This window comes from Garra rufa, chromosome 3 (assembly GCF_049309525.1).
Source record: "Garra rufa chromosome 3, GarRuf1.0, whole genome shotgun sequence".
NCBI classification, from domain to species: Eukaryota; Metazoa; Chordata; class Actinopteri; order Cypriniformes; family Cyprinidae; genus Garra; species Garra rufa.
In genome coordinates this window covers 44,349,220-44,372,496 of record NC_133363.1, presented here as the reverse complement: position 1 = coordinate 44,372,496, position 23,277 = coordinate 44,349,220, and the positions used below count along the sequence as shown (strand labels likewise).

Below are 23,277 nucleotides of genomic sequence, written 5' to 3'. Positions count from 1 at the left end.
CAACTGCATTCGTGCATAAACGAAGAGAATGAGAGACACATGAGAGATGCTAACATGACTGCCAACTGTGTACAGAGCAATGATACAAATATTTAAACAGCAAATGTGCACATACATACTTCCTTTCACCAGACAGTTGACAATTCTGCAACATTTCTGTTTATCGCATACAGTGTGAGGAATATGTGTGAGAGATTTCTGAAAGTGTTTTGACACAAAGGTAGCCTGTACTAACACTGCAGCAACAAATATTCATGGGTTTAAGGGAAGCTGCCTTTTTTTATAGAATATTAAAGTGTAATTTTAAACATATTGGACACTATGGCCTATGGAATCATTTTCAAAATGAAAAATAATATAAATAGCTGCAAGCAGAGATTATCAGGGTTCAAGTACTACAAGTGCAAGCCTGTAACTACCTAAATCAATGATTTAAAAAGCTTTTTGGCAAATCCAGGTAATTTACCATAGAAATATTATGATTTTTAACATGTCCATACATTTTTTTATCATTTGTTGCATGTGCTCACCTAGTTTCATGAAGTTTTGTTTTTTCGTTTAGGATGTACAGGCTTTTGGGTATGTTTGGACATGCCCCTTTTCTAAACGACCCCGATATAGCTGCCCAACGGGCAAAGTAAATTTTTTTTTTTGGATAATTATTGATCTAGAGAATTGGTCTGGGGATTCGTGCTGCAGTGCTTATGTTGCGCTAGGAATGTTAACCTAGGAATAATTCGCAAAAGTATACTTTTTACATAATCGAAAATATTTAAAGGTTGGTAGTGCCGATTGTTTTTTTTGGCATATCTCGGACCCTAGGCTGACCAGAGAGACGCGGTTTTTTCACAGACAATTTATGGGGCAGGCAGCGAGCGGATCGTGATGAAAGGTCAGCTGAATTTGACACTTTATGTTTCAGGCTAGAAATCGCTGATACAACCTTTAATGAACGATTTGATTGACAGCAGTGGTTCTTGGGGCAAAGTTGCTCAGTATGAGGAGATCTATCAAATAATATAAATATTGTGAGGATGTGTGAAACCCCATTACAGAGGTGCAAAACTTGTTAGCACCAGCTAATGGCCAATTTTTTCAAAATTCTTACAGACCTTTAGGGCCATGAGTTAAACATGAGCCCACTGAGATTTGTTCCAATCTGCCTTTGTTAACGTTGTCCAATAGGTGCTCAAAAATTAATTGGCTGATGGTGGCTATGTTTTTTGAGATACGCGAATGTCATCATAGACACTTGTGGCACTTTGGACAAAGACACGACATACAAATTTTCTTGTCAATCAGACTAACTGGTACTAATGCTACGCTCACGCCATATCGTAATTACCGTAATTTCAAGATGACAACACATGACCTTCTACTCGGAGCTGTTCACATCCTCGGACTAGGAATTATGCATTTCTATGGCAATACTATCAACGCCTAAACAGAGCCTACGTTGGTCAGGTGGTACAGCGGTCATATGGTACAAGTTGTAGCTCTCAGATGACTCCCAGTTCACAAGTTGTAATTACAAGTTCTACAAGGACGTGAGTGCTTTTTACAAGTTTGAATCTCGTAATTACAGGAATTCCGATATGGCGTGAACGCACCTATAGTTGTAGCCATATTTCCCTGTTATATCACCACCAAGTGGCCAAACTCTATGTGTTTTATTTTTACTGTGACCTCAGATTGAGCTCTTACATACATGTTCCAAGTTTGTCGTAAATATCTCTATCCGTTCAAGAGTTATTGGCATTTTAGTAAAAGTGGCTCTTCCTTTACAAACGTTTTGGCATCTTGCCGCAACAATGAGTCAAAAGTAAACAACATTTTTTTGGGAATAATTATTGCTATTCACTCTCCAGAGAATCTTTCTGCACTGATTTGGTTCCTGATTTGGTTGAGCCTTGGTGACGTTGTAGATGGTGTGAGTACTACCATGCCTCCAAGTTTCAAGTTTCTATGACTTACAGTTTGTCTGCCTGATCACTTTTTGATGGAGAATGCTGATCCATGGCCATTCCAACAATTATAATAGGGTTTCAGAGCTACATGCTTGAACCCCTAAAAAAAATCAAAATAAACCTTCTTATAATGAAAACAACCTACACAACAGCAGTTGCCATCTTGTCTACGTTGTGGTTAATGATTTCATTTCATAGTTTTTCCACCCACACTGGCCACCGGATACTAACAGGCCCCAACAATGTGCTCTTACAGTGCAGTTGAGCAAACTACTTGGATGCAAACTAATAATCAATCATACTTTTTTACTGTATATAGCACCTTTCAAACATATCCAATGCAATTCAAAGTAGTTTACAAGCATGAACCAGAAATTGACACAAAATACAAGCAATGAAAATATATAACAAAACAGTAAAATGTTAGAATGGAAAATTATCAAATGTCAGCTGCTAAACAGAGAATTCTGGGGAATGACAATTTACACTTTTCCACTGTAAATTATAAGATGGCACGCTGGAAATACAGGAATTATACTTTGTCCAAACATGTGAACAATGCATGTATAAAAATGACAATATTGGGTTTTACTAGAGCAGACTACTGACTACCACTGAGAGTACCCAGTTCCTCTGTGCTATGTTTGAGAAGGGTGCGTCTATGCCTCCGCCCTTTCTGGCCCTCTCTCCCTCTGCCATTGTTCCAGCTATGTGGACCTCACAGCAGTCAAAGAATGTCCCTTTTCTTTCTAAGCACCACTGAAAGGAAGCTGTGAAGTCCATTTATTCAAACGGAGCATGTTGGCATTTTAAATCCATGGAAATAAAGGAATTTTTGCTGAAATTCATAACGTTTTCTCACCCTACTATGTTATTTCCCACTCAACAGCCATTAAAAACAAACCTCACACACTATAACACTTCCTCTTTTAATTATAATGACTGTGTGGAAAATTTAGTTGCAAACTTAAGAGCCTCTGCTCTGGCTACCTAATTTTTTTTCTGATAACATCTAGTGAAATGATTCAACATGTTTTGAAGTCCTACCTAAGCCTCAAGAAAGACAAACCACATAAGACTTGCATTTCAACAACATTTCCATGGCTGGTGTTGTGTCTAGCAAAGCTAACAACCTGCGCAGAACAAGAATGTGAACTTTGAGATGAACTAGGTCAATCTATTGTGCTTTTCCTTTGTGACATGATCGCCAGACAAAAAAGCGAGAGGCCTTACAGCTCGTTTCATTCTGAGCTGAACTGACAAGTAGCATGGGCTGAGGGCAAAGGTCTTTCAACAATTTAGCGGCGACCGCATTGAAGCTAAGTTGCATTACAGCAAAAAACTCGTTGACGTTTAGTTGCGCAGATCAACCATCGTGGTTCAGACAGGAAAACCAACACTACTAAAGAGAAGCTAAAATGAAAACATCTCTGGTTCAAATTTAATGAGCACTAAAACACTAATTTGTGAATTTAATTGGTGGTTATACACTTAATAGCCACCAATTCTTCAAGAAAATCTTAAGAATCTTAATTCTGTTCATATTTGCATTGTGCCTTCCAATATGCAGAAATAAAGAAAGCATATGTCTGTAGTAGGCACAGGCTCAGTCTTCCCAGTCAGTTATATAGAAGGCAGATAAAGGAAGCATTCCTTTCTATTGAGGTGGACTGACTGGGGGGGGTTACAGGATTGTCGAGGGTTTCACTAAAGCACACAGTCTCAGTGTGTCTTTGATTTGTTCATAGCCTCGGAGTAAATATGCGGCTGCTGCTCCTCCACCTGCGCTCCAATTTCCCCAAGGAGCTTCTTGTCTCATATATTACAGCAGCGAGTGTAAAATGTTAAAAACAATGTGGAAATAGGGTAAAATGCATGTAGAAAACAGAAAAAACGACATGTTTATTTTATAAAGGTTAAGCTCAGTGTTGTTCAAATCTTATCCTATTAAAGATTATTGTGTGTTATGTGTTAAAGTGTTACTTGAAGCACATTTGACAGATTCCTCTGTTAGTGGACATGCAAAAACGTGTGGAAAAATACAAAAACAAAGCCCATTTAAGTGAATACAAAAGAATGACAGGAGAGCGGGGCTAGTTGTCACAACAGCTATATCTAAGGTTTTGATAAAACAAATGTTCAGTGGATTCATATATTGCTTTTAAACACTTCATTTTTTTGTGAAATTAATCATTTACACTAAAATTTCAATATCAAATGTTTTTGATATGTTCTATAGCTCTAAACAGGTGGACACAATGAAACCACACTAGCATCCATTGAAAAGGGAAGGATGAAAAAGGATATTTTTCATGAATATCACACCGGGGCAAGTTGTCACAGTTTGTGAAAGCTGTGAAAAAGTACTGTTTTTACTGAGACAACCTACCTCATATAAAGTGTGTAAAAGCGTATTGTTGAGAATTAGGCTATTCACTGTGACAAGTGTGACAATATTAGCATCTCGGTTCATATGTTTCAGTTCAAACAGTTCACATGTATAAAAAAAAAACATAAAAATGAGTAAAACTTTAAATTCTATCAAAATTCTATTCACGCACACGTTGTTATCAGTAGTAATCAGATATTTAAGGTTTCAAAATGTATGAAAAACTAAAGATTTACACTCTAACACCTTTGTCAAAGTCCATGTGATCTAAAATCATATCATGTCACATATTCGCAAACATTTCAAGAAATTTGCTTACCGTTCACAGACAAACGCAGAACACTTGCTATGTGTCTCTCGTACACAAAACACTCGCGTGGTTGTTGGAAAACGGTCGCGTAAATGGTCGCTGTTTATTTTGCCGTAATGTTCCCGGCGAGACAGTACATGTCAAAACACGCGTAATATAAAACGAGTGGAGGAGCGATAAACGCAAGTGACTTTCGCACTCACTCAGTGGTTCAGTCCCTCAGAGCGTGTGAACGCTGAACAGAAGCGCTCGTGTCACATTATCATGTAGTCATGCGGAAAGCGGAGGTAGAGCCTACTACGAGCTCACTCTTACAACGGTTTCATAGAAACACTCCACTGGAGCCAATTACATGGCAGCATAAAAAACCGCAACAGTAAAAAAAGTTGTCTGTTATGATTACTTATTATGATTATGATTACTTATGGCTAGGTACAGTATAGGTATAGAGAGAGGGAGGAGCTATGACTGTGGACACTGGCTATAGTTTGCATAGTCTGTTTATTTTTGCATCAGAAGAAAAAGATGCAAAACAAGTCTTTTCTCAATAATGGCAACATGTTCTTTTCAAGGGCAAGATCTGTTGTCTCGGAATTTGTTACAAACTTAACCCTACAATAAAGCCATAACGTCCATGATACTGATAAGATTGCATTGTTAGGTAGTTGACCTGTAGGAGAGGGAGTGCTTGTGTGTGTGTGTGTGTGTGTGTGTGTGTGTGTGTGTGTGTGTGTGTGTGTGTGTGTGTGTGTGTGTGTGCTGTCTGTTGATCAGTTAGAGCACCTGGCTTCCTGTGTGTCTCAGCTGCTATTTCGACAGTGTTTATAAAGGCCAAGGTCTGACAAAGGCTTTTCTGTTTCTCCAGGAGACTGATGTTGAAGGACCATAAATAAAGAGTCAGACATTTTCACTGACGGCATGTTTGATTTTGTCTGATACATGTCTTATTGCTGCGGTTACAAGTTATTTATATACAGCAGAAAGTATGTGTGTATTTCTTCAAGTATTGCAATATATATTTTATGCATTTTTATATCACATATAATATTTTCAAAAATTTAAGTGGTAAGATTTTTTAATGTTAAATGTTTAAATGTTAAAAGTCTCTTATTGTCACCAAGGCTGTACAGTAAAAACAATAATATTGTGAACTATTACAAAACAAGTGTTTTCTATTTCAGTATATTTTAAAATGTAATATAATCCTATGATATTTTTTTTTTTGAAACGAACATTACCCCAATCTTCAGTTTCACATGATTCTTCAGAAATCATTCTAATATGCTGATCTGATGCTTAAAGGAATAGTTTACCTAAATATAAAAATTAGCCCATTATTTACTCACCCTCAAGGCATTATAGGTGAATATGAATTTCTTCTTTCAGAAGAATGCATTCAGAGTTATATTAAAAACTGTTATATTAAAAGCTCCTTCAAGCTTTATAACGCAATGGGCGGGTGTTTCTCTTCAACCGTCCAAAACAAGTTTAATGAAGTGCATCCATTCATAATAAAAAGTGCCTCACACATCCTCGGGGGGTGAATAAAGACCTCCTATAGTGAATCGATGTGTTTGCGCAAGAAAAATATCCATATTTAAAACGTAATAATCACTTTAATCTACCTTGTGCTAACAGCTAAAAATTGCATCGACTTTCTACAGGAGGCCTTTATTAACCCCACTTTTTATTAGGGATAGATGAGCTTTATTAGACTTGTTTTAGACTGTTGAAGAGAAACTCCTGCTCATTGCCATTATAAAGCGTGGAGGAGCCAGAACAATTTTTAATATAATTCTGATTGCATTCAACTGAAAGAAGTCATATACACCTAGGATGCCTTGAGGGTGAGTAAATAATTCATTCTGTCATTAATTACTCACCCTAATCTCTTTCGAAACCCATAAGACCTTTGGAACACAAATTAAGATATTTTTGATAAAATCCAAGAGCTTTCTGACCCTGCATAGACAGCAATGCAACTAAAATGTCCCCAGGCCCAGAAACATAGTAAGGACATTGTTAAAATAGTCCATGTGACACGAGAGAATACTATTTGTGTGCAAAGAGAACAAAAATAACGATTGCCATTATCGAGAGTACCATGTATGCGTATGTGTCAGGGTACTCTCGATAATGGCAGAAGATGGTGACTTGAAGAAGAAGAACTGCAAAAGTATTGTCAACGCTATATAAAATTACGATTGAACCACTGAAGTCACATGGACTGTTTTAATGATGTCCTTACCTTTCTGGCCCGTGAACGTGTCAGTTGCGTTGCTGTCTATGCAGGGCCAGAAAGCTCTTGGATTTCATCAAAAATATCTTAATTTGTGTTTCAAAGATGGCTGAAGGTCTTACAGGTTTGGAACGACATATTAGTAATCAATGACTGCACTTTTAAACAAAATGTTAAAAACAAAAAGAACAAAAAAAGATAGATAGTTTGCAATACATAAATAGAAAAAGAAGGCTGTGGTTCGAAAGATTACTATTATGAGTCATAGCTCTTAGAGCTCATCTTGATGTAGTGTAACCCCGTAAAATGTAAAAAACATACAAAAAATAATAGAAAAGTCCCCTTGTTGACCAATATTAGTCATAGACTTCTTGTGTTTAATTTCTAATTATGTTTTTTTTATACATGACTAAAAGCTGTAAAACTGGTCACCACATCCTGAAAAGAACTAAGAAATTCCCTTTTGCTATTTAACATGCATGGTTAAGCTATAGACAATGTGTAACTTGTTCCCCAAGAGGACATTAACTCCTTTCAGCGAGGTTTCAAATTGCTAGTGCAGCGTTTATGTCTGAACTTGTACACGGGATGAAAAAAAAGAGACTTTTCAGCTCCAGTCTAGCTGTTAAGCATCTTACTATGCATTTTGTTTGCGAAGTTGATAGTTTTATTGCAGTTTAAGGTCACAACAGCACCAATGCTGTATAGACAACTGCTTTACGATGGCATTAGGGGCCCCTGTTAATGAATTCAACAGTTTTTTTCACACTGTGGCTTTGCCTCTGGGCAGTCCAGCAGTGCATGGATAGCTCAAAAAGATATTTTTACTGCTCATGCACACTCACAGACAAACAGTTTTGGTACATTAGGCTATTTTAGATTGTTTAGGTATATTTCGGCCTAGTCTAAAGCAATACGAAACAGATGGCAGCCAGTGCAGATGGTATATAATGTGACGGCAACTAGCCAACAAAGGCAGCGGCTCTGGTCTTTTGTTGCCTCTCTCAGCCGTCGTGAAGTAGTGCTGACTCCCACTGTGTAAATCCATGGTGATCTCACATGCCAGGGGAACTCCAAAATGATGTTTATAAAGAGAGATTAGGGGTACCAGCATGAAAGAGTTTTGCACTCATAAATAAACACAGACGCAAAACTGAAAACAGGTTCAAGCACACCCAAAAATGCTTTTTTACTGAATAATTGCAATAACTTTGAGGTGTTGGGACAAGACACAATTCACTTAAACCTACTACTATTACACCTCCTACACCTACTAATTGTTCTATGGACTTTGAAACATTAAATATCTGTGTTCCTGTTACGAACATGAGGCTGTTTTGCTTAAACATAAACATGCTTTAATATTCTACTTTCCTTTTTAGAATGTGTTTGAGTAAACTACAATATGTGTGTATAAATAATTGTGAAGCAGTTAAAGCCACATTATTTATTATACATAGCATATTTTTGTATTAAATAATAATTTTATGTATACAACAAAATAACTTAAGCAATAACATTTAAATAATACAAATGTACATACATACACAAGGTTATATTATCCCAAACCATTTTCACTCCCTACCATTTATACACAGCACTAATGACACTGTAGCTTCAGGATTTTTCCCCATTACTTCTCTTTTTTACCTATTCTAGCTTTCTGTTTCTTTTTGCAGTCCCTCATCCTGCTGTGGTAAGTCAGGAGGTTTTTGCATGTCATTGTGGTGTCTGCTCAGCAGCAGCGAACGCATGATGTCTGCAACATTACAGTCTATGGTCAGCAGTCGGTTAGCCTGTCAACTGACATATGGATTTACCAACAACCTCCCCCAAACAGATGGATACCCCCACCCCTGCATTATTAAAATTCATTCAAAGACTGAATCAGCTGCTCACGTCTTGTGATTGCGTCTGGGAATTGGTCATTCTACTGTCACCATGGTTATTTGATTGACTAGTGACTTGCTGTTTAAAGCTGGTCCCATGGGGTCTGTGGTCAATTCTGGGGCTGCCAGCGCTGTAAGTGGTGAATTATTCTGGTTTATTAATAGCTTAGAGTGAAAGGTTGCCAGGGTTGGATTAATCTGATTGTATGACTCTAAGTCCACTGCATCAAAGAAATGAAAAATTACCTTTGATTGAATACATACCAGCAAATTTATATTGTCAACATAGAAATGAAATAGAGCCACACTTGGAGTTCTGTTCTGAAGCCCCTGAAGACACAGATTGGGTGAAATGTTCTACAGCTTTAAGGATTATGTAACTACTATCAAATGTCTACTTCTATCCCACCCAAGCATTTAAACTGTGTTTACTGAAGCAGATGAAATGCTTAACAGGAAGGAAGGAAACACAACTGGATAGATAGCAGTTAAATTAGTCAAAAATTGATTTTGGTAAACATTACATGAAAACATTCCAATCCACCTCCCTTGAGCATGCAAAGAAAGACATAATATCCTGTCAGGCCAGCATAGGTCTGATTTTGTTACATGCCTCACTACTTAGAGCCACCAGAGGTCACCAATACCAGTCTGAAAAATATATTTTAACAAGAACTCAATATTCATTCATTCATTAATTTCTTTTACTTTTTGTAATTTATTTCATTTGTCACTTTGTTTCGCTTAATTTTTGGTGTGACTGGCGGTATGACGGTATACCGTTACCGCGGAATAAAATGTCTACCGTAACGTAATTTTTTTTATTCCATATAGAGACAAGCGCATTTAGGCCACGCCCACATCGGAGGGGGGGGGGGGCAATCCAACCTATCCATTGCCTTTGTATTGCGGGAAGCGGACTCCTTGTCATTTCTGATTTATAACAAAAAACTGAACAATGTCTAAAAGCTGCTATGTGACAAGGTGTACAGTAAACAAGCTAAAAAACACAGAACTACGTTTTTATAAGCTGTCGACCCAAAAAACGAGAGTTTAAGGACACAAACAGTTGTAGATGTCAGGGTTCACGTTGGGCTATTCAGTTGGATCATTTCTCCAACAAAAGGAAAGTAAGAAAAATGGTGCACAGATATAGACGTTTTTCCTGAACACGGAAGTCCGACTCTTAACTGAAAGAATGCTTTGCATTTCCGGTCTGCATTGTTTCTAGTCAAATTAGGGTATATTCCGAGCTAATAAACTAATGTTAAACCTATTAAAATGTTTTTAAAAAGCACATGGCTCCATAGCGCCATCACTTGGCAATGTCGCAATGACCGTCATTTGTCAGTGCCTCACTTTAATGAGTGTGTAGATGACACGAAGCAGCGGACGATAGCTACATTAAAAACAGATGGATGCTATTTGAAAGGGTTCCTATGGAAACCGGAACAGAAAAGCATTCAATCTGACCTTAGAATTCGTAATGGCGGCGCTCATCGTTTACTCAGGAAAAAGGTCTATAGACCAATTCAATTTAGTTTCTCAATATATCTTCTCCTTTCAGGGTGGTGAAATAATCCTTTGACATGGTTAAATAATGAATTTAATCTGAAGGTGTGGCGCTCTGTCTCTATATACCCCGACATGCAAATAAGCGGGCGTGGTCAGAGCCAAGGCTCTGGGCGTGGTTAACTCACGTGCAGCGCGCACGAGACAGAAACGCATGATGAACAAAGGCGAACTAGCGTATCAGAAGAATCCACAAAGGATTTAATTTTCTATAGGTTTGTTAATACCGTGATATTGTCGGAACAAAGGTGCAGCAGCCAACAACCGCAATAACAGCGCAGCACCCGGACAGTTTAGAGGAGCGCACAGGATTACAACGAAGGAAGCATTATGAATCAAACCTTCTACAACAGTTCATATATTAATGTCGTAACGAATATAAATAACCTTGAATAATGTATTGTATCTTTATTCTTTACACATAACAAACGTATTCAACACTGCTTGTTAAAGCAAATCTATTCTGTATCTGAGGCAAAAATAGTAAATATTGAGAATGTAACAGTACGTACAATATTTTTTGAGTCCAAACAATCGGACACCGATCGGAACCAGCTGATAATAACCTCATGTGATTCGATACGTCTCCCATCATGACACTCAAATGATGCAGAAGAGGCGCGGGCGCAACGCAGTAGGCGAATGTGAAAGGATTGCTGCGTCCCAATTCGCATACTATCCGTCCTAAATAGTAGTATTCGAAAATAGAATTAGTATGTCCCAAATCGTAGTATGTTTAAAAAAGTATTCCCGGATGGTCTACTACTTAACCTTGGAATTCGAAGTGCGGATCAATGCACACTCTAGCGGCTAATATTGCCCACAATACATTGCGCGGTGACCCAGGTAAAAAAAAAGTGCACTAAAATACACTTTATTTAAGTATACTTAGTACACTTTTCAGTAATGTACTAAAAGTGCTCTATTTTCGCACACTAATTTTGTACTTATTGTACTAAAAAATAGTATTAAGTATATGTTAAGATAAACTTAATACCATCTAAGTGTACTCAACTGTGCTATTTTGAGACACCATGAAATTGAACTAAAATGTGCTTTTAACATACTATATCTGTATTTAAAAATATATATTTAGTTACAACTAGAAATACACTTGAACCCTACTTTTAAACATTTATAAATATATTTATGACTAATTTAAAGTATAACAATAATATATTAAAAGAATATACAAAGTGTGAAAAAAGTGTGCTAAAATACAATTTAAGTACACTTAGTGCACTTCCCTAATGTACTTAAAGTGCTCTATTTTCGGGCACTGATTTTGTACTCAATATACTAAAAGTTATTCTTAAGTACTCCTTAAGATAAACTTAAGATCATCTAAGTGTACTCAACTGTGCTATTTTGAGACACCATGAAGATGAACTAAAACGTGCTTTTAACATACTATCTCAGCATTTCCAAAAATGTATTTTGTTACCACTTATAATACAATTGAAACATATTTCATAAACCTTTAAATATACTAATTATACATAAAAAATAAACTTACTGATTATTTAAAATACAATAATAATATATAACAAATGTATACAAGGCGTATTTATAATGTATTGCCCACATGTTTTTATTAATAAAAAATACACTTATTAATTATTTGAAATACATGAATAATATATAAAAAATGTATACAAAGCGTATTTATAATGTATTGGCCACATATATTCATTAATAAAAAATACATTTGTTGATTATTTAAAATACATGAATAATATATGACAAATGTATACAAAGCGTATTTATAATGTATTGCCCAAATATTTTTATTAATAAAAAATACACTTGATGATTATTTAAAATACATGAATAATATATAATAAATGTATACATAGCGTATTTATAATGTATTTTTTATTAATAAAAATATGTGGGCAAGACATTATAATTACGCTTTGTATAAATTTATTATATATAATTGATATATTTTAATTAATTAATAAGTGTATTATAATGAATAAAAATGTATGGGCAATACATTATAAATACGTTGTCACGAAACGTGTAGGAAAGCAAAAAATAACGTCTTCAATAAAAAGTCTTCAATAAATCCTCAGGCAGAGTAACAATAGACAGGAATGGCGGGAGAAGACGCGCACACAACGAAGGAACATAGGTGTAACGCTTGTAGCCGGACAAAGAAACAAGGAAATCAAACAAACTTATAAAGGGGAGATAATTACAACAACAGGTGGAGGGGATCACACTAATGAGCAGGAAGACCAAAAAAGGGCATGGGAAAAACCAAGACAAACAGTCCAAGGGCGTGACATACACTTTGTATACATTTATCATATATTATTCATGTATTTTAAATAATTAAGAAGTGTATTTTTTATTATTAAACATATGTGGGCAATACATTATAAATATGCTTTGTATACATTTATTATATATTATTCATGTATTTTAAATAATCAACAAGTGTATTTTTTATTGATAAAAATATCTGGGCAATACATTATAAATACGCTTTGTATACATTTGTTATATATTATTCATGTATTTTAAATAATCAGTAAGTTTATTTTTTATGTATAATTAGTATATTTAAAGGTTTATGAAATATGTTTCAATCCTATTAGAAGTGGTAACAAAATACATTTTTTGGAAATGCTGAGATAGTATGTTAAAAGCACATTTTAGTTCATCTTCATGGTGTCTCAAAATAGCACAGTTGAGTACACTTAGATGATTTTAAGTTTATCTTAACATATACTTAAGAATAACTTTTAGTATATTGAGTACAAAATTAGTGGCCGAAAATAGAGCACTTTAAGTACATTAGGGAAGTGCACTAAGTGTACTTAAATTGTATTTTAGCACACTTTTTTCACACTTTGTATATTCTTTTAATATATTATTGCTATACTTTAAATTAGTCATAAATATATTTATAAATCTTCAAAAGTAGGGTTCAAGTGTATTTCTAGTTGTAACTAAATATATTTTTTTAAATACAGATATAGTATGTTAAAAGCACATTTTAGTTCAATTTCATGGTGTCTCAAAATAGCACAGTTGAGTACACTTAGATGGTATTAAGTTTATCTTAACATATACTTAATACTATTTTTAGTACAATAAGTACAAAATTAGTGTTCGAAAATAGAGCACTTTTAGTACATTACTGAAAAGTGTACTAAGTATACTTAAATAAAGTGTATTTTAGTGCACTTTTTTTTTAACCTGGGAGAATTACCACACTCAAAATCAGTTTAAGTGTTAGTGCTAATAATGCATTCATATTAAGTGTACTTTAGTACAACTTTTGAGAAAATGTACTTCTACTACAATACATTACTAATAGATTTTTAATAAAATCAATTTAATATAACTTAAAATTACCACACTCAAAATCAATTTAAGTGTTAAGGCTTATAGTGCATTCATATTAAGTGTACTTAAGTACAACTTTTGAGAAAATATACTTCTACTACAATACATTACTAATAGATTTTTTATATATTAACTTATTTTAAACTTAGGATTAGTATGTAAACAGTCTACTAATAATCAACTAATGTTTAAAGCATTTAAAGCACACTTTTGAAAAACACACTAATAAAACTCTTTTGCATGTTTTTTCTGTAGTATACTTTATTTTAGTACACTAAAAATTTATTTAAGTATTACTGGTATTTAGTATACTTTTTTCAAGTGTACTTAAGTCCTACTGAAGTATAAACATACTTTTAATTAGTGTATTTATAGTGTATAAACATCACACATTTTTTAACACAAAAAAATAACAATGTACTAAAAATGTATTTGCGGGTATTTAAAGTGTATTTTCATTGCATTTAAGTATTTTTTTTTTCACCTGGGGAACGAGGATTCGATTAGAACTACATACTAACACGCATAAAAAGTGTTTAAAAAAAAAACTACAAACATGGAGGATATGCGCGACAGGTAGAGAAATGGGTTTGAGTGATAAATAATCAGTCTGTAAGCTGATAAAAAATATTTTATTAATGTTATCTGCGTTATATTTCATGTGCAGCAACATTATGAACTTTTATAATGATAGGTTTGGTCATTAACGTTTAAAGGCATAATTATGCAAACACAAGAGCAGAGTCCTCGGCATGAAAGACTCATTTCTCTCTAATACGGTAGAAAATCAAATTAAACGAAATGTAGATAATGTTAACTGTGATGATTGACAGGGCAGTTTAAACAGTGACAGGATTCAGGTAACTAAGCAACAGAGCGTCCGTTAAAGAAGCAGTTATGACGAAGTAGTACGTCCCAAAGCCTGCCTACTATTCTGCTACATACTCAACAGTATGTACTTTTTCTTTACAAAAAGAGTACATACTTTTAGGGCATAGTATAAGTAGGCGAATTGGGACGCAGCAGATGAGTGGCGTCGTGTGAGTCTTCACCGGCTGTTGTCAAATAATGACGCGGTTATAAGGTGTGTAACGTTATACTTAGTACTAACAGTAGCTGTTAGCTAATGTTCAGTTTGCATACTGCTGCTCTCCTTCTAGTCACTACTTAACTCTTCCCTCTCTTGAAAAAAGCTCCAGGTGAAGGGTTGCTAGTTATCACAAAAAGAGCTAAACAAACCCCTTTAAAAACACAGTATAATAAGTAGACATGGCAAAACTGCACCAGGGAACAAATGTAAACAATATAACCCATATTAATAATATCGTACAAAATTAAAGGAAGTAAATTAAGAAGTGAGAATTTATTATGAATAGACTATTTCACTATAAAGTATTTAGATATTATAAAGTAAAACAATAACATGAGGTTATAAAGTAATTCAGAAACATCTTATTTAAAGTTTAATCGCACATACAAGCTGCATTTAAAATCAGTCATTTGGGGGTGTTATCTAAAAGTGAGTGTTTTTACATAAATAGCCGAAATAATTTATCAAATAAAAGAAAAATCAAACAAGGTGAAGTATTTTTCATTTCCAAAGTATTGACGTTTATTATATAAACACCTTTTTGTTTCAGAATGACTTCATATAAAAATAGCTATATCATGAAATAAAATTACTCATTCCATGAAATAAAATATTGGTCATACCACCCACCTCTAATTTCTGTTTGTGATAAAAATAAAAGTGACGCCATTCAGCCGACACTAGTAACTAGTTTGAGTCACATTTTAAACGCACTGGCTTGAAAGAACTCCAAGTTACAGACAGAAATGTAAAAAATGTTACAACCATCCCTATATTCCCTATTAGACAATTTGAACTAAACTGAGCTGAACGATGACATCACTGAATTAAAGATGAACTGACTTTAACTGAAAATGGTGTTTACTATTGTCCTCTTGCATTATCGGCACAATATCTTCCTGTTAAATCCTGTAAAGTTGCTTTGACACAATCTGTATTGTAAAAAGCGGTATATAAATAAAGGTGACTTGACTTGAGATGTATCAAATAATAAGGGAGTACATAATTCTCACTGATATAAATGGAGTCTTCCTTTTGTGTGTTTGTGTAATTAATAAAAAAAAAGATTGCTGGTTGATATTGCAAATTGGTGTTTTTCCATACAATTTTAATGTATTATCTTAATTATGGGAACACTGGTTTGTAGTGCAAACAGTTTTACCATTTACTGCACGTTGTTCTTCTCCTTATTTTTCTCTAGTGGATAATGAACCGGACGTTTCACCCATTGGCTTACCTCCACGTTGAAGAAAAAGGTAGATACAATTGTTCCATAAAAACAAGAAGTTGATATAACTTACATCTACATTCCGCCAACGGTTCCTAACAAAGCAAAAGCAGATCTGTTGCTCATCTCTACCTGAATGAATCCATTTTTGAATGAATCGATTGTGGATTGTCGACATGCACAAAAAATGTGTCACCTGTTACTGTTACACCTTGTGTAAATAACATTAATCATTTGTAATGCTGCCAAGAACTGTAAACGGAAATGAGACAGTCATGTGTCATTATGTTTTTGCAATAAATGTATTTTTAAAGAGGACATTGAAATGAATAGTTTAATGTTTTCACAGACGCAAAAATAAAATAAATGTAAGAATGAATAAAATTTCAAGCAGGCACGAAAATGCAACAGCCAGTGGAATATTCAGATGTGTACAATTCAAGATAATTGAAATATTGGTTTACATAGGCCACAGTCACAAATTATTTCAAAGTATTTCACATTAAAAACCCTTTCTAATAAGTTTTTTTTCATTACTGTAAACTCCAAAAACATTGTGCCTACAAATATATATAAACTTAAGGATTGCATACGGCAGATTTACACAGAAATATTGCTGAAAGACAAGACTTGCTTCATAATGTTAAACTATTATGTTCACGCACAGAAAAAGATTAAAGAAATGCAACATATAACATATGAAGCATTTATGTTTGATTCTGAAACCAAATGTCATTTACGTCATTAATGAACACCTTTTTAATAAAAAAAAATCACTTCAAAAACTCTCCTTCATCATTTCTGCACTGTAACATAACAGATCCTCTGCTGCCCCCATCCAAACTCAATTCACATCTCTTTTTCATCCGTTCAAGAGCATAGTATCGCAGCATATAAAAAAATCCTGTTTGGATACAGAAATATTGATTATTAGTTGATTATAATCAATGGTAACACAGCTTACTATTATAGATTATATTATGTCAAATTGTCACAAAAGCATTGGTGAGGCCAGTATTAAATCTTCTTCCATAACTTTCTTGGCTAAATAACTAAAAAAACTAAAAAAAGTCTCACCATGACAAGAATTGGTAATGCAGAAGAGGAAGAGGGTGGCCTCTGACAGAGGGACAAAACAGCAGAGACCCAGGCCCCACGTTATGCTAAACAGACAAGTGAGACCCCAGATACTGAAAAAAGCCATGCGGTTCTTCCTCCACACAGTCTGGTTATGTATCTTTGTAGCCACAAAGAAAAGCATGACTGTACCAGAGATTACCACAACTGCTAGTAGGCCAATAATTATGATGTAATAAGCCAATCTGCTCGTGTCAGAATCCAACATCCAGAACCTAAGTGAGAACGTTTTTTTTAATATTTAGAAATATATGTATTTTTGTTTTGCATACTACATAGTTACATCTTACGAAAAGGTCTACATACATGAAATATAGAATGGAAACATCTTCACTTGGCACCATCTTCTTTAAGCCATAAATATCACCTATAGTAAGCAATCTACAAACTAATATAGCTGGGACACCTAAAAAAAAAAAACATTTAAAATTTAGAAAATATAGCCATTTTTGAATAGGTTCTTAGGACAGAACAATTCATATTTTAACTAACTCACCAAAGCCTGCCAAGTAAAAGACCCATGGAGGAAGAGTTGAGCTTGATAAACAGTAGATTAAAAAGAATGTGTGAAACATTTCCACAGTCATCCAGAAGAGGGTGCTAAGCAAAAAAAACTGCCAAAAAGTTCCTGTTATCTTACAAACAGTTTCATTTCCAGTATTTGCTAGTGTACTGCTAAGGTTGAAGCACAGGTAAAAAAGAAATGCTGCCACCACCAGACCACGGTGCACCAGTAATGACTGGTCTTTCTCTCCACTGGAGTACAGGAAAAGCGATAGAGACAAAACCAGAAATAGAAATAAAAATGGGGCAGATTCACAATAGAAATAAAAGAATAAACATTCCATACAAGCCACTTAAGTCAGTTACCTGCGTTTAGCGAGCCAGTAGAAGAGAACCAAGCAGCTAACTGAAGACATGCCACAACCCACAGCGGTAATGACCGTCAGAGCCTCTAGATGGCGAATTGTAGCCTTCTGTTTCACTTCCTAAAGGGTTAAAGAAAAATATATAAGGTATGTACAGTATCATGACATTTGTGTGGTGTAATCCGTTAACACACTGTCCCATTGGTTATCCATATTCCCAAGGATGGAAGGAATACATGTTATTCATAAAGTCTGCCTCTCAATGAAAAATATCAGCATTGAGTAAAAGCACACTTATTTAGTGTATTTTTTTTGTTTGTTAAAGCTGCTACTCACCACAAGAATAGCAAAGTATGTGAGGTGATCACAGTGGCATTCTGTCTCTGTATCATGGATTTGAACAGTCTCACAGCCGTCATATCTCCAGTTCACTTTATTATCTGCAGAGATGCATCAACAGAACAGTCAGTAATTGTGCTTCAGCTAGCATTAAAACATTTGCTTGATGTCTAATACTCAGTGTTGATGTGTCTATGAACATGAAGACTTAAGTGCACCTAGTTTTGTGTCCCATGAAACACATCTTCTAGAATAGTTAGCCTGTTAAATGAAAGAAATGCATCTTTTTTAACATACAGTAGTGATTCATCGTAGCTATTGCAAAATTCAGCTGTCATAAATTCTGTACGATTAAATGTGGCCTGTGCAATTTAAATGCTGAAAACAACATCAGCATTTTTATCAGGCTTCACATCATGTGATTTTCAGTGTTGAGGAAATGGCAGACATTTAGTCTACTCATTAGAAAATAATGTGAGCTATAGTTGTGGCTAAGCCTATAAATTGCCTTTCATATAACTAAAGTATTTAAAAAATTAACATGCTCAAAAAGACTTACTGGAAGAACAGAGTGATGAAACTTGATTTTGACAGGTTCTGGGAGGTTTTTGATGATCTCATTCTCCACAGAGAGTCCAACTATGTCATTCAGAATAGTTGAATTAGATGCTCCCTACACAACAAAAATACTGTTATGTTATACTGTACATTGCTGTTATGTTGGTAAACTAATGGAAGTAAAATAATCCACATGATTTATCTCTGCTTGACAAATATTGCCATACCTGAAATAATGCGTGGTCCTTGTAATAAGTACACACCACTTTGGATATGCTCCTTGATTTGGATTTCAGGCAGGATGGAAGATAAACTGAGGGTATCATATTTGGTGGTATAGTTCGAGGGGCCTAGAATGCAACATATATATTTATTCATATGCTAGAAAGAGACCTTTCTGTGACTCAAAGGTTATTCGAACTCTCTGCTTCTATAAGGTGAATATTACTTACTGGCAGAGTTAAATGAAGTCCTGTGAAATCCTCTTTCATCTCAATGATTATGCTGTGAGCACAAGGTAGATCCAAACGACCCGCTGTATTGAATTTAATCATTACTTCCTCTATCCTTCAAACACATCCATTTTGACATGTTAAACAGATATATAAGTATTATAAGTTATTTTTACATATTCACACATAAATGGAGCAAAACAGCATGATTTAAAAAAATATATACACAAATGCACATTTTAAAGATGTTATTAATGCATCAAAAAATCCAATGATGTCATTGGAATTTCATGCATTAAAAGTGAACATATAAGTTAGAAAGCCACTGCAGATGTAATGGGTTCAGTTTCCTGTTTGCGGCTCAACCTGTTTTTTACTCATACATAAGCCTGTCATGATTGCAATCTTATGAGTATGCACAACATCACATCTTGCTATCTGCAACACAACACTTATAACTAATTAAAATAAAATAATGATTGTCTCACATGTTTGCTCCACTGGGCTTCTGACTTGCCTCATCACAGAATTTCTTTTCTGTAAAAGAAAAAGTAAGCTAATTACTTGCTCAGAAAGGCTAAATTTAGAAGTGAGGTCAGTAGAGTTTTTTTTCTTTTAAAATATTTAGTATAAAAAAATATAAGACAAAGTTGTATGTATTAAAATAAATGGTTCTTACTGCAGTTGGTTGAATCTCCTTTAAAGTTATATATTTTCATGACATTATTGTTGATGATATCGCCGTGGATGCTGCCATTCAAAATACCATACAGAGCAGCAGTTTCATGTTGGTCAGATGAGAGGTCAGTGCAGCAGTTTCCTTGAAATCCGTGTGATTTACACAGAGTGTAATTCTTTCCATTTACCTCCACTATCAGCAGGTCCAGCAGTGGCTCCCAGAACACACAGAAATGACTTTGATTTTGAAGAGGGTTTGATTCTAAATCAATGGATGAAAACTGTGTGCACTTGGCTGTTATATTGCCTTGAATAGAGAGCGTACTCTCATTAGCTGAAATCTCAAATTCCTCACAGCCTGTTTTAAAATCATACTTCAGATTTCGGGATGCAATGCCATGGCGCCAGGTTCCACACATCTTAAAGTCTCTGTCATTTTCTGTTGCTGCTACATAGACAAGCATAAATATAGAAAAAAGTTATCAATTACAAACAAACAACCGATAAATAAATGCTTTTACATTGCGTCTACATATTTCATCCTGCTATTATACTAATTCAATGCTTAAATTGAATTCTTTAGAAACACTTTCTTACCTAGAACCAAGATGAACCAAAGACAGGTGATCATCCACATTCTTACAGTCTTTGGATTATCCTTAATGAATGGTGTGTGAAAAAGCAACAGAGAATTCAGTTAAAGAGGGAGGAAAACATACTCAATGACTTGTCATACATTCAGACATGGGTTTGTTATATAAAAATAATAAGCATAATAACATTTAAAATGTCATAAAATCTCATAAAAAGTTGGTCCCCTGAAATTAAGCCATGGCTCTGCTCTGTCACAAACTCAATATTATTGAAATATAGTATCACGGTCTCAGTCATAGGACACATTAAGGAACATTCCCGCAGTTTTATGAATGAGAACACAAAATGCATCAATTTGTCACATAAACATGACCCCTACTAATACTTGCTTAAATTAATGGTTAATGGTGGAACAGTATCTTTTGCTGTATGCATAACATGAAGTCTCCGAGTCTCCTTCATTTTTTTTTCAAGTTTTGTTATGTTGCTGCCTTATGTTAGACTGTTTTAAATTACTTTTTTTCCTCATCAGTCTACACTCCATACACCATAATGACAAAGGAAAAACTGAACTGTCACAACTTCATACATTTATAAAAATAAAAATAAACTAAAATAAGCACATTGCATAAGTATTCATACCCTTAACTCAGTACATCACTGAAGCACCTTTTACAGCAACAAGTTTTTTTGGCATGATGCAACAAGCTTTGCACATCAGCATTTGGCAATTATCTGCCATTTTTCTACTTGCCTATTAACCTCTCAAGCTCTATCAGGTTGGATGGGAGCAGACACACATTTCTTTAGGGTTTTCAAGGCCAGGCTCTGGCTGGGCCACCCAAGTACATTCACAGAATTGTCTATAAGCCACTCTTGCTGTGTACTTTGGGTCATTGTCCTTTTGAAAGGTGAACCTTCTGTCCAGTCTGAGGTTCTGAATGCTCTGGACTGGGTTTTATGAAGGCTATCTCAATATTTTGTTGCATTGAGCTTTTCTTCTTCTCTTTCGAGTCCCTCAGTCCCTGAGAAACACTGGGGAAAAAACAGCCCCACAGCATGAGGCTGTTACCAGCACACTTTACTTTTGGGATTGTACTGATGAACAGTGCCTGGTTTCCTTCAAACATGATGCTTGGAATTGAGGTTCATCAGACCACAGAATCTTGTTTCTCACTGTGCTTTAGTTGCTTTTTTGCTAATTCCAAGTGTTGTTTTCATGTGTCTTCACTGAGGAGAGGATTGAGTCTTGCCACACCAAAATAAAGTCCAGATTGGTGGAGTGTTGCAGTGATGTTTGTCGTTTTGTAAGTTTCTCTCATCTGCATATATGATCATGGAGCTCAGCTAGAGTGACCATCAGGTTCTTGGTCACAATCTAGCCAAGGCCAGTTTGGCCAGGAGGCCAACTCTAGGAAGAGTCAAGGTTGTTTCAAACTTCTTCCAATGGTAACAGAGAATACATGCTTCTGTGAATGCAGCAGATGTTTTTCTGAACTCTTCCCCAGATGTGTGGCTTAATGCAGTCCCGTCTTTGTGCTCTACAGGCATTTTTTTTGGTTTAGTTTTGTTTTTAACTCAGGGCTTTGTTTTTGCGCTAATATGCATTTCAGCTGTTAGATCTTTTATTAAGATATGTGTGCCTTTCCAAATCATACTTGATGTGTCGACTTAGAATTAACAAGAATTAACAAGAATTTGAATATTCATATCTAAGATTATGCCGTATTAGCTGTATTATGAATTATTGTATTTATATCATTATTAATTTTTTGAGAATATGTATTCAATGTCCTAACAGTTTTACCCTGACTAACCTTTTATGCTGTTGCTATGTAGCTGTGTTATTTTCACACATTTTATCATATCTATCATCAACTCCAACAGACAGACCAATGTTCTTAGAACAAGTGCAAGAAGTACTTCTTTGTAAATGTGCCTTTTTAAAGTTTGGGTTGGTGGGCAAACATGCAAATTAATAACGCCTTTGGTCACGAGCTCAGACATGAGTAATGTGTTCTTAATCAAAATTAGACATATAGGCAACCTATAGACTTCCTTGACTGTCTTGTTTATGGGTATAAGAGGTAACCCTGCACCCCTTGCAGATCGGAGACTTCACACTTCTTAATTCTTCTTTCTCTGTGGTCTCTATCTTTTACTCTGATACTGGGTGCACCTAGACAGTCTAATATTTCTATTAGACTTACTTCTCTCAGATTTGACTTTGAATTTTACTTAGATCTTTAATTCGAATTCTAATTTGATTAATGCCTTTATGATGTGTAAAGTGTAGATTGATGTTGGAAAAATGTAAGTTAAAGCAGTTTAACATAAAAATGAATTGAATGAATTGAATTGAAAAATGAATACTTTCGGCACTGTATGTATAAAAGAGTATATAAGGAAGATTATGTATGTCTGGATTTTAGGATCACAACTTAAACCAAATGTGAGCGCTCTAAAAATATAAGCTCTTTGACTAAAAACTCAATGAACACAATGATAAATGTACTCACTTGATTAACATCAGCTGTTTGGTATCTCACTGATGTCTTATCTGACTCTGTTAGATCCCAAGGTGAACCAATGACAGAGACAAAGAC

At 34.9% G+C, this 23,277-nt stretch overlaps 1 protein-coding gene across 3 annotated transcripts in view; it reads right to left on the bottom strand.

The window, feature by feature from the left end:
* LOC141332056 (adhesion G-protein coupled receptor G5-like) overlaps positions 1-20,521 on the bottom strand; it is a 30,159-nt gene extending 9,638 nt beyond the window's left edge. Inside the window, exon 1 of one of the 3 annotated variants that reach the window (XM_073837138.1) lies at positions 20,079-20,521. In XM_073837138.1, coding sequence (XP_073693239.1) covers positions 20,079-20,496 — 418 coding nt within the window. In that variant the 5' untranslated portion in view covers positions 20,497-20,521. Of the gene's footprint in view, positions 1-4,675; positions 4,931-20,078 lie in introns of those variants that run through there. The other 2 variants (XM_073837137.1, XM_073837136.1) reach the window with 2 other exon arrangements.
* Positions 20,522-23,277: the final 2,756 nt, after the last annotated feature.